The sequence below is a fragment of the Zonotrichia leucophrys genome, chromosome 4A (assembly GCF_028769735.1).
Source record: "Zonotrichia leucophrys gambelii isolate GWCS_2022_RI chromosome 4A, RI_Zleu_2.0, whole genome shotgun sequence".
In the NCBI taxonomy this organism is placed as follows: domain Eukaryota; kingdom Metazoa; phylum Chordata; class Aves; order Passeriformes; family Passerellidae; genus Zonotrichia; species Zonotrichia leucophrys.
The window spans coordinates 4,251,733-4,263,573 of record NC_088174.1 but is presented as its reverse complement, the minus strand read 5'-3'; the positions used below and the strand labels follow the sequence as shown (position 1 = coordinate 4,263,573).

At 51.3% G+C, this 11,841-nt stretch overlaps 1 protein-coding gene and 5 non-coding genes across 6 annotated transcripts; all 6 read right to left on the bottom strand.

Moving 5' to 3' along the window:
• Positions 1-160: 160 nt before the first annotated feature.
• On the bottom strand, positions 161-11,330 carry DKC1 (dyskerin pseudouridine synthase 1). The gene is made up of 15 exons (XM_064713134.1): positions 11,258-11,330; positions 11,005-11,066; positions 10,486-10,572; positions 9,865-9,956; positions 9,185-9,369; positions 8,669-8,733; positions 8,026-8,152; positions 6,521-6,651; positions 5,545-5,688; positions 4,984-5,104; positions 4,179-4,297; positions 3,062-3,165; positions 2,595-2,661; positions 1,827-1,985; positions 161-1,466 (listed from the first exon to the last, which is right to left on the bottom strand). Exons 1-15 carry the CDS (start codon positions 11,271-11,273, stop codon positions 1,395-1,397), a joined length of 1,551 nt encoding a protein of 516 aa, XP_064569204.1. The 5' UTR covers positions 11,274-11,330; the 3' UTR covers positions 161-1,394.
• On the bottom strand, positions 3,822-3,897 carry LOC135448002 (small nucleolar RNA SNORD83). The gene has a single exon (XR_010440370.1). It is a non-coding gene; the product is annotated as a small nucleolar RNA SNORD83 (small nucleolar RNA).
• Positions 4,507-4,749, bottom strand: LOC135448005 (small nucleolar RNA SNORD17). Its single transcript, XR_010440373.1, has one exon. It is a non-coding gene; the product is annotated as a small nucleolar RNA SNORD17 (small nucleolar RNA).
• On the bottom strand, positions 6,244-6,378 carry LOC135448010 (small nucleolar RNA SNORA36 family). The gene has a single exon (XR_010440378.1). It is a non-coding gene; the product is annotated as a small nucleolar RNA SNORA36 family (small nucleolar RNA).
• Positions 7,340-7,415, bottom strand: LOC135448007 (small nucleolar RNA SNORD83). Its single transcript, XR_010440375.1, has one exon. It is a non-coding gene; the product is annotated as a small nucleolar RNA SNORD83 (small nucleolar RNA).
• LOC135448004 (small nucleolar RNA SNORD17) lies at positions 8,348-8,590 on the bottom strand. The gene has a single exon (XR_010440372.1). It is a non-coding gene; the product is annotated as a small nucleolar RNA SNORD17 (small nucleolar RNA).
• Positions 11,331-11,841: the final 511 nt, after the last annotated feature.

The window sequence follows — 11,841 nt, the reverse complement described above, 5'->3', positions numbered from 1 at the left end:
GCTGGGCACTGACAAAGCAATGACAAAGGCTCATCAACATGACCATTTCTCTGCTCCAGCACTTCTTCAGGAGAGGAGCAGAGGCTGGGTACGTGGTAAATCTCCCCCATGAATGCCACTGACCTTTTGGGAGGAACCAAAGGAGCAAGAAAATCACCTGTTCAAAACTGGAAGTTTTATTTTTTTTTTTTTTTTTTTGTAAAAAAGGAGTAAATAAAAATGGACCTTTTCTTTTTTTTGTGCTCAGGTTGTAACACCCACCAGCTGCTGTCCCCTCTGCCTGCATCTCCAGCACTGGAGGGGAGCATAGACCATTAAGACTAAAGCAGTGCACAAGGTTAAACCAACAGTTAACAGAATCTCTGCAGGGATCAAACTCAGAACAAAACAGCCTGAGGTTTTTCCTCATTACAAGGAACTCAATTCTGGCTCAGCACTCCCCCTGTGACAGAGGAGAGACCTTCTGCCCCCAGCAAGTAATTCCAGATAGCTTAGCAATACAACAGATTTATCTGAAACCGTTCAAGCCCACACCCAATGAATGCCCCTTGGCAGAGCTGCCTCTGACCAAGCTTTTCCTCAGGAGCACTCCAGCCCCAGCAGCATGAAGAACATGTTGGTCACCTCCTGGTCACCTCCTGCCCTCCAGGCCAACAAAGGGTAGAGAAGAGCAAAGAGCCAGCCAAAGGGACACACTGCCCAGGTCACTGAGGCTGCTGGGCCTGGCAATCAGCACACCATGAACAAGCACAGCCTTGTGCTATAAGCAAAAAGGGGGAATTAAATTCTCTAATCCTTTCATGATAAAGGTCAAAAAAGGAGTGAAAAACAATCTGAGTGGACTGTTTGTTCTCATTTAACTGAAGGTGAAGCCAAGCATGTGGCCAGGTTAAAACAAAACACAGTCCTTCAGAAATAACTGATCTGTCCCCATGGAAACCCATGCACATGGGCTGTGACAAAGCCACTCCTCCAAGAAGCAACACATTCTTTAACTGTCAGGTAACAGCCTCAGCCTTGGGAGAAAAGGAAGAAAGAGGCAGTACATGAGGGGGGAGACAGATTATTCCACCCTCACTAAGGTGAAAACAGAGACCAAGGAAGAGCCAGAAGCTACAGTTTCCCTGAAGATACCACTTCTGTTGGCATCATGGTGCTCAGCTTTAGAGATCAATCCAGTGCAGGGACAGTGAGGCACCCTGCTCCTCTGGCAACCCTTAAAACAGGATGAAGAGGGGCACCTGAGCAGGGCAAACACCCCCTCACTCATATAAACAGCAGAGAAGAACCTGAACTTGCTGGTTCCTCTGCCACACAGCCAGTTCTCTTCTCAAGGCCTAAAACTCCTCCTCCTCACAATGATGAGGTTGCTTGCTTTGGACACACCCAGCTGCTTAGTCCGAGCTCTCTTCTACCTCCTTGTGTTTCTTCTTCTTCTTCTTCTTCTTGCTGCTGCTCTCACTGGTCTGTGGAGAGGTTGGGAAGGTCAGGATGCCATCAGAAAGGAATCCCCCACTGCCCATTTCAGGAAGAACAAAGAGCAAAGCAGTGCAGTCCCCATGGCACACCCCAGCACCATCCTCCCACAGGGCACCAGAGCACAGAGGGGGCCTGGCAGGAACCCCCCAACTGTCCTGGGCCACCTGCCCTATCTCCAACCACCAATTCAGTTTAAAATGCAGCTCTAAACCATCCTCCTCTGCTGTGGAAAGCCTGGCACTCTGTGGACACACACTGCAGGCTGCTGGTGCACTAATCCTGGAGGTGATCAGGGACACACAGCAATCTCTACCATGCTGGGACCATGGCAGTACCCCATTACATACCCTCTCAATTTGTTCTCCTCCACTCTCAGCTGCCTCTTGGGCTTTCTTCTCTTTCTTCCTTTTTTTCTTTTCCTTTTTGCTCAGCTCCTCTGGTGGTGGGGTGGCAGGGGATGGAGGGGTCACAGCTTCCTCGTTTTCACTCTCGGAGTCTCTCTTTCTCTGTTGGAGGAACACACTGTCAGACACACCAATACCTTCCAACAGCTCAGGTGAGGGGAAAACTGACTGCCTGATTCAAAACAACTTCATTTAACAACAGGGTGACTTGCAGACTCTGCAGCATACACTGTCTAGGATTTGCTTCTGCCAGAACTGCCCCCTGTATTTTTCAGTGTTTCCTGTATCTCAAATATTAGTTTAAAACACTGCTGCTCCCTTCCAAGGGCATGGAAAACCCTGAGTTAGGGAATTTTAGGTGCAACTCTTGCATGGACATTTCTGCAGCTCTCTGTAGTCTCCAAAAAGGTTCTCTGGCACAACAAATCTCTGTTGTGGCTTCACACAATATATTTTCTTGTACTGTGTTGAAGAATATGCCCAGGGCTGTAGCTTGGTGTCTGAGCTGCAAATCATGCCCTAGGTGGTGGAAAATTGCTGGAGCCCCAGACAAGGAACTGTGAATGGGCACTGACCTTGTGCCTAACAAAGGGCATGGAAAAGCCTGGACTAAAAATCATCACTGGACCAAAATGCAGGTGCAAGGTGTGTGCAGATAATGGGAATAACAAGGGCATGAAAAAAGAGCCCAAGAGTACTGGCAATACTCACCTTTGCAGCCCTGTCCACCTCTGAAACAGCCTGGTGATCAGCAGCTGCTTCTTTCCTGGAAGCATCCCTGAAAGAAAAGATCCCAGTGTTGCCCAGGACAGTCCCTGCCTTGTTCTGCTCTGGCCTGTACAAATCCCTGTCCCCTCCCAAGGCTCTGTAACCACCCCAGAGCTGGGGGAAGCTGGTGTAGGGGAGACCTGCAGCCTGCACCAGGGCCAGCTGGGCTGGGCACAGCACGGCCTCCCCCCTTTGATTTAGCAGACTGACTCCCTCTAAAACCACTGCAGGCTAAAAAGGGATAACTGTCTGCTCAGGGCCTCCTTCCAACACTGCCCAAGAGCACTCCAAGAGATGTAACTGCACCCCACAGGCCAAGTCTAACATGATCCATGCACAAATAGCAGCATCCAGCCCAGCCCTTGGTCCCCTCTGAACAGCCCTGTGGGAGGCACACACCCAGTACCCACCTGTAATCCACATATTCCATCTTCCAGGACTCTGGTGTGCTCTCATTGGGCTTTCCATGCTTGTCCAGCAGACCCTTCTGGATCATCATCTTCTTCTGACTGGCCTGAAAGCAAAGTGCCACAAGTCAAACTGCAGCTCCAGGCAGGGAAAATCCTCCCTCAAGCTAAGAGGAGAGAATCCAGCTGCAGGCCAAAAAAAACTACAGCATTTTCTATTTACCACTGTTCCAAGGACCTTAAAACAAATGAGACAAAACATCCCCTGCACAGAAGCCTAAATCCCAGACAAGAAGCATCTTTATCAGTAGATAATGGCTAATTTGATGGGGGAGTCACAGCAACAGTAACACAAGTGCACATCATGGAGTCTGGATCTTTCACTGGGTTCTTCCAGCCTAATGACCTGCAGCATTTGAGCTGGACCACTTGTTTGTGGGGTTTTACAAAGGACTCCAAAATGCTTGAAGCATCCTGTATTACCCCACCTTTGCCATAAGACAGATGTGTTAGTAGCCCCAAAGCTTTCACCTGAACCACAGGAATGGGATGAGCAACTTGACACAGAGCTCTGAGTCCAACCTGCATCAGGCCAGCCTGGCTGCAGCTGAGCTACTACCACATGCCTGAGGTGGGAGAGGAACCCAGCACTGGGAGTTCCCACTGCTCCTCTCCTTCAGGCACAGTTTAGTGTCTCACAGACAGTGTGCATTTAAGTAGTGTTGCACCAGAAAGAAAAGAAGCTCCTGCCCAGCCCCTCCAGAGCCATCAGCAAGGGGTGATGGATGAAGGTCATCTTTGCACTGAGTGCTAATGCCATCCACTTCACATCATTTGGCTCTTCCCCAGGGGAGGGCTGGTGCTGTGCAGAGCTGAGGAGCCCATGCCTTAACACCAGCAGTGGCCCTCAGGCTCTTTTGGGAGGGAAAGCCTCACTCCCACCAGCACTGGGCTGCCACAGCTGGCACTGAACTGCCACCATCACAGCTCCAGGAGACCACAGCAGAATTACAGCAAGGCCCTGCAGAAGGCACAGTTGTGCCCAAGGGTCCCAGAGCCCCACATCCCAATGGCTGGGCTCCCACCAGTGCCCTGGGACTGGCCCCAGGCCCACACTCACCTTGGGGCCCAGCCCCCATTTCCTGGGGTAGGTGTCTCTCTCCATGATCACTCTCTTGATCTTTGCCACCACGCCGTGGTCACACGTGGAAATGACAGCTGTGGTCATCAGGGCAATGGCTGCAGAAGCAGGCATGGGGGTCAGTAACTCCCAAAGAACACAACTGTGACTGCCTGTTCTGCCTCTGGCAGCACCAAGATGACCAACACCCCCACCAGTGTCACCCCAAGGACTCAGTGGCTGTCACACACTTCTCTGAAGACCCTGGTTACTGCTGGAGTCCCTTTGCACTGATCTCCAGGAGGTGTGCTGTGCCTGGTGGCAGCATGTGATCAGACACCATCCCTCGTCCCAGTGAGGCTGGAGCCCCCCAGGAGGGGCTCCAACCCTGCCAGCCCTGCTCCCCTCCTGCAGGCAGCCAGCCACACATCCAGCAGCCCCAGCAGGACACTGGGACACTGCAGGGTGTCTGGAGGCTGCACAGCACCCAGAGCCTAGAACAGGAGCTGGGTGCTGCAGGAGGGCAGCTCCACTGCACTCAGAGAATGGATAAACTGTGTCATCACCTCACATGAGCACACCTGAGCATCACACAGCTGCTGAACCCCTCCCACCTGGCCCAGGACTGATGCAGCCACTGCTTCTCAACATCCTGCCCAAAGCCAGCTGCCTTGGGCCCACATTCTTCATCAGGAACCACTAATTAAACCTTCTGCACATGGGAACTAATATGTGGTGCCCTTACTCTCACACAGTCTTTATTTCTGCAGTTAGCTGGACACAAGGAGAAGGAGGCATTCCATACCTAGGCAGATGGCTTCTCCTTTTGTGGTGATGACAACAATCTCCTGATTAAGCTCAATCCCATCCTCATACCTCAGAACACCAGGCAGCATGATCTTGGCTCCATAGCAAATGGCATTAACCTGAAAATGTAGGGAATGGGAGGGCTTAGAAGCAATTATGAGAATCAAAGTATGAAGTGTCTCTAATTTTTAGCTTCCCACTGACATTACCATCCCAGCAATATCATCCCTAAGTAAACAGGGATTTTGTCCACTACATAAAACTTGGGAGCTTTGGAAGGAGAAAGCAAAGCACCCATCACAGCAAACAACAGGTGAGGCATATCTCTCAAAACCATAAGCATCCTGCTCAAGTGAGGAGAGCAGATTCTGTATTTAATTCATGGCTCCTGCCTCTTAGTGCTGCTTTGGCAGCACCCCACATGAGGATCTACACAAGTCACCATGAGGACAGCACCAGACACAAGGCTGCTGATCCCCTGTGTGTTCTACCAGCTGCACAAGTCAGGGGGACCCCTTGCAGTGTCTGTCTGTCCCCTGGCACTGCCTCAGGAACTCACTGCACTGTCTTTCATGACGAGCCTCTTGTGTGAGGTCAGCAGTTTCTCCAGGGGCAGGATGACCCTCCTCAGGTAGCTGTCGTCCTTGTTGTTGTCGTACTGCCACTGGGCATCCAGCACATCATGCATGGTCACCATGTTGTCCTGCAAAGGCAAAACCCTTCTAAACTCTCCCACCATGCACAAGAGAACAGCTGAAGTCCAAGAGCAAATAGGCAGTGAAACCACACACCCACCACAAGCATGAAAACACAACTTAAGAGAGGAAATACTTTCCATCAGCAGCTTGAGATCAGCCTGGCTTGAGCTGCCAGACTTGGACCTTCCTAATCTCAGACAGCACTTGGATCTACAGTCTAAGGTTTGCCCACATGAAACTCTTAATTAACCAGCTCTTTAACCTGTGGCATGGAACAAATTCTGAGAAAACTGTGAGCACCCAACACCTGGAATTCAGAAATGACCCAGTGATTACAGTGCTAAGTGCACAGATGGGTGGGGAAGCACCTGCACTCTGATACTGCTGCTTTGCAAAGAAAGAAATTAGTTCTGGAGTTTGGACCAGCAACAGGATCTCTCTGTAACCAGAGTGAAAAGACTGCACAAGTGTCCAAGATCTCACAAGACTGCACCTCCCAGTTCATTCCAATGAACCCCATTCTCTGAGCTGTTCACACTCCTGAACTCATGGACACCAGGGTCTGTAGGCTGAGAAACACAGGTGACATAAAACAAACCTTCAGCCACCACAGTGCACTTCCCAGTCACTCAGTGTCCCAAAGTTTAATTACCAGAACAGGAGCAACATCCTGAACTGAACTCAACACTTTGGTTACAGACCATCCTCGGCAAGAGCTCTCACTGTTTGGGGGCTATGCACAAACCTCCTAACACTGCAGAGCTCCCACAGTCCCCAGGAGCTGCTGCAATTGTGCCAATGTCAAAGGGGCTGGCTACATTTGAGGTGCCACTGTACCGTCTCTCCCAGGATGCCCGAGCGGACTCTGCGCAGCTCCTGCATCTGGCCCCCCACGCCCAGCAGCAGCCCCAGGTGCACACAGAGGGTTCTGATGTACGTGCCTGCTTCACAGCTCACCCAGAAGATACCTGAAAGGCAGGGCAGGATAGAGAGATTTAGATGTTGTAGTGTGTTTTCTTTATTTGGTATATTCACTGTTCAATTTGTGGTTTTGCAATCCCTCTGTATTGTCCTCCCCTTCTCTTTAGAGTGGCACAAGCCCCCATTTTGTATCTTATGTTTCTAAAATTAGAATTGCTCCCTCATTGTTATTCTATTCAGTTAAGTGCTAGTTTTTCTGTTTGTTACCTGGCCACTCCCTGCCAAGTTTCAACCCCCTCATCCCACTTGTCACCCCCTCCTGTCCCTGCTCTTTTCCCCAGAACCCTCCTTACTCCTCCTTCCATTAAATGTCAATCCCTCCCCAAACCTGCCCTTCCCTTTAGAAACTTCCCTGTCAGTTCTGTATCCTTTGAAACCCCATTGGTTTGTTTAAGCTGTTCTCCTGCCTTGAAATCCTCAATTGGGTTACACACTGTATTCCCTGCCTTGTGTTCCTGTCTGCCCTCAGTTCAGGGTTTTACCATGGAATAAAGTTACCCCAGTTCCACCCCAGGGCCCGTGCTGCTGCCTTTTTGTTCCTCCACTGGTAGCTGGGATTCTGTGGAGCCCTGTCACACCCCTGTTACCACCCAGCCAGGACTCAGTGCATCACAACATTTAAGCAGAAAATAAACCACATCCTACAAGAGAAGCTGCATGCCCAACCCTTCCCAGAGCCATCAGCATGGGGTGATAGATGAAGGTCATCTTTGCCCTGAGAGCTAATGCCATCTAATTGACATCATTTGGCTCTTCTGTGAAGGGTGCAGCAGCACAAAAAGAGGTGGGATTTGCTTCCCAGCACACCAAAGCAATGCATGAAGCAGTTACTGCTGGACAATGGGAGGATTTATGTTGGAGATTTTTTTAGAAATGGCTTAGAAGACAGCTGTGAGGAGTAAAATTCTCACAGCCAGTTTCTGTAAACAGCAGAGGTTCTCAGGTTGTTTTTAATTACAAGTAAAAGTGACAAACATGAAGACCTTGAGAACCTTGCATACCAGAGTTCTCAGGCAGCTTTCTCATAACAAGTAGATATTCTATCTTTGGCTGTTTTGGGAAAGCAAAAATAATTTTGAGAACCCAAATCTTGGTATTGGAAACATAAGGAGGGGTTGGTGTGTTATCTCTGACCTATTGTGAGCTCGGGTTTGCAATATGCATGAACTTAATTAACACGGTTATAAAAAGTGATGGATTGAGTGAATAAACGGAGTCAGATGCTGAACAAGGAAGTTGGGTCTCTCCCTCCATCTTCAATAGATTTAGGTCGTAAGACATGTGCCAAAAGCAGCCCATTTCACAGAAAATTTTATCAGTTGTTGGTTTTATAGGAAGAAGGCAGGAAAGCCCTGTTTTACCTAATCTTCTCTCAGGATCATACTCCACCAGCTTGCTCTCGTAGATGGTTCTGACTCTCAGCTGTCGCTTGACAGCAGCAATGAGGGGTGGCCGCTGGAACAGGGCACCTGTCAGGGTTTCTATGGCCTGAGGGAGGAAGGAGAAGCAAGAGTTTACACTTGTGCCCTAATGCAGGAGCACCTTGGAGTCTGCAGCAACTGTGACCACTTCCAACAGTGAGAAACCACGAGGTTTACCCTAATTTTTATCCATATTTAATACACCAAATCCAAGCCAGTGATGTGGTCGAGATGCCAGGACTTTTCCATTAGATGGCAGCATGTGATCAGACACCATCCCTCGTCCCAGTGAGGCTGGAGCCCCCCAGGAGGGGCTCCAACCCTGCCAGCCCTGCTCCCCTCCTGCAGGCAGCCAGCCACACATCCAGCAGCCCCAGCAGGACACTGGGACACTGCAGGGTGTCTGGAGGCTGCACAGCACCCAGAGCCTAGAACAGGAGCTGGGTGCTGCAGGAGGGCAGCTCCACTGCACTCAGAGAATGGATAAACTGTGTCATCACCTCACATGAGCACACCTGAGCTCCACTCCTGGCCTCTCATCTCCCACCAGTGCCCAGCATGGCTGAGAGCACGTGAGACTTACCCTGGCCAGCTGAGCCTCACTCTCAATGGCATTGTGCAGCCGAACAATTCCCACATACTCTTTGCCTGAAAGAATGACAAGAGCAGTCAGGAACGGCCACTGGCATTTGATGTTGACCTCAAGGTCCACCCTGCTCAACAGCCACACGTCCCCAGAACCCTGAAATCCTACCATCTCTTCTAGGAAATGGGCATGGTTTATTAAGAGTTGGTTTTTCTTGCAGGGAAATAAATCTAAGGTGTATTTATTTCTTCTCTGGACTAGAAGAGGCTGAAGCCCTAAGTTCAACTGGTACATCAAACCATGTCAGAGGTGTTTTCACTGACTTGTATCAGCCCAAGCACCAGAGAAGCAATGAAAAAACCACCTGAGACAACATGTGGTTTGAAATAACCCTTAATGTCAAGGCACTAAAGACTAAGACTGGCCTTTTGAAGTTTGAGAAACCTCCATTTTGTCTCCAAAAGCACTTCACACATCCCCAGCCACTGCAAATAGCCCTGAGCATGAACAAACCTGCACTCTGCTGAGATTTGACCAGCCTTGTGGCCCTCTCGATGCACACGATGAGGCACCCTGTCACCTTGGGGTCCAGGGTGCCACTGTGCCCCGTCTTCTCCACGCGCAGGATGCGCCGGATCCACGCCACCACCTCGTGAGAGGATGGGTTGGAGGGCTTGTCCAGGTTAATAAAGCCAGACCTGGGGTGCAAAAGGGCAGGGAATGGGAGATAAGCATCAGGGCATATATGGCAACAATGCAGGAACTTTGAAATACTGTCCTGGCTGCAAAGAAATGTATTTTTATACAGCCAGATAAGCAATGAGCTCTCAGTAAGCTCACAGTGACCTGCTCCATCCATGCACAACAGGTGATATAATCCATGGGCAAAGAATTCTCCCCTGAACTTATAAAAAACCTCAAATTCTACAAACTCCAAGCAGTTTCAAAGCCCAGCAGGCCAAGGGACTTTTCTGAAGACCCCAGAGAATTCCTTAGGTGGTTTGCATGTTTATCAGACCAGCTACAACCCCAGAATAAAGAAAACTTTACAGGGAGAGATCAGTGGGTCCTATTTAAATGTTTACTGATGCTGCAGTGAAGAAGAAAGGTACAAGGGGAATCCAGACTGAAAATATTTTGAAGGTATTAACTGTGCAAGAAAAATAAACCACTCTGGCCTGTATTGCACTCACCTAACATAGTCAGAAATCTCTCTCTTCAGGGGATTAGCACCGGAAGGAAGAGGTGTGTAGTGTGCTGTCCTCACATTTAACTTGTCGAAGTTCTACAAAATCCAAGCAGAAGTTACAAGTCTTTTTAAGCTCCCTTGATTTCAGTGCTGTTGTGCTGCAGTACATCTCCCACATAACCAGGTCTGATTTGTACATTTAAGTGACAGAACCACTTCCAAAATGGAAATGACCCAACAATGAAACTACGATATTATTTTACAAAAATACAAAAAAATAGAAATCCTGGACTGAAGGATGGGAAAGCAGCACAATATATGCATTGACAATCCAGGATAAACTGAACATTCCCTAGAAACTCAGCAAAACCAACATGGAAACCTACACACGCCACCAGGCCGTAATCAGAAACAAATGAAAAACTCAAGAAATATGGCGGGATCTTTCCAAAGCACGGAAAAACTCACTGAACTTAAACGATATAGCTAGAGAGACATTGTAACACGATTTCTGGCGGCAGAGCACCACGTGTGCCGCTCCCGCAGCGCGGTTACACCTCCAGGGGCAGAGGACAAAAGCAGCGGGAACTCGGACAGGCCACGAGGCCGAGCAGAGCCGCCCTACCTTCAGCAGCAGGGGCCACTGCGACGTGTCCAGCTGGGCCACCCGCGACTCGGGCTTGATCAGAAAGTCCTCGGTGTGCTGGATGTCCTGGGGGGGACGAAGTTAAGCGGGATCAGAGCGGGGGAAGCCGGCGGGCCGCGTTCCCGCCGCGCTCTCCACGTGGCCCGGGAGGCTCCGCTCGCACCACGCGGGGCGGCCGCGATCCCGTCGGGATGAGCGGGGAGAGCCCGGCCCGGCCCTACCCACGGTACCGGAACGCGTCCCTGCGGATACGGCTGGGGGAGCCCCACGGATGGGGCTGGGGGAACCCCATCGCACCCCGAGCACGGCCCGATCCACCCCTCATTCCTCCCGGGAGGCTCCGCTCGCACCACGCGGGGCGGCCGCGCAGCCCCCGGGATGAGCGGGGAGAGCCCGGCCCGGCCCTACCCACGGTACCCAGGACGAGTCCCCACGGATGGGGCTGGGGGAGCCCCCCGAGCACGGCCCGATCCACCCCCCATTCCTCCCCGCGCTCACCGCTACATCATCATCGGTGAGTGCCCGCTTCTCCTTCTTCCGCCGCTTCTTCACGCTGGAACCTGCGGGAGCGACACGCCGGGAGTGAGCGGCGGCAGGCCCGGGAGAGCAGAGGGGCAGAGGGGCAAAGGCCCGGCGGGGCACAGCCGCCTGCAGAGCCCTCCCCGAGCGGCGCCGCGCCGGCCCCGAGCCCTCCCCGCGCCGCTCCCCGCCCGGGCTGCCCGCGCCCCCGCCGGTCCCCACCGCTGCGCACCGTCCCCGTCCGCCATGGCCGCGCCGCGTGCTGGATCGCGCCGCACCGACCGCCCCGGCCCGCCGGGCCCCGCGCGCCGCGTCACCGGCACCGCCCGCCCGCGCCGCGCCCCTTCCGCCGCCTTCCGCCCGCCCCCGGCGCCACCGCGGTTACAGAGCCACAGTTCCGTCCGATGGAATTTGAAAAGGACGCGGACATAAGGAGTTTCCCCACAATGGTTTTTAGTTTTGCCTCTCGGCCTGGCGCATCCACAGCTAGCTTAACCATTAAATAACATCCAGCTCGAGTCTTTCTCAACTTCTATTTTACCTTGTCAAAAGAGGGTTGTGGTAATTAAGGCTTCTTAAAATTAGCAGCGTCTCTGTTTGTGTTTCAAAATTGAAAATGGCAAGTTCTTCGTTATTTAAGTGTGGAAGGTGAGAAACACTTGAAAAACAAACACTGGGAGAGCGTTTGGAAAAACTGCTGTCCCTAAAACCAAATATTAAAATCAGATGCAATACCACTGTTTAACAGAATTACCTCTAACCTCTGGCTTCTCTCCCAGGTGTACAAATGGGATTGCTTCTTTCCAAAAGCCTCAG

Excerpts from the sequence above, each read along its gene's own strand:
- DKC1 (XM_064713134.1), bottom strand. Across the intron at positions 8,153-8,668 it reads GTGAGGCTCAGCTGGCCAGG|GCCATAGAAACCCTGACAGG; the intron begins GTAAGTCTCACG and ends TTCCTCCCTCAG. Across the intron at positions 5,105-5,544 it reads TCGTCATGAAAGACAGTGCA|GTTAATGCCATTTGCTATGG; the intron begins GTGAGTTCCTGA and ends CTACATTTTCAG.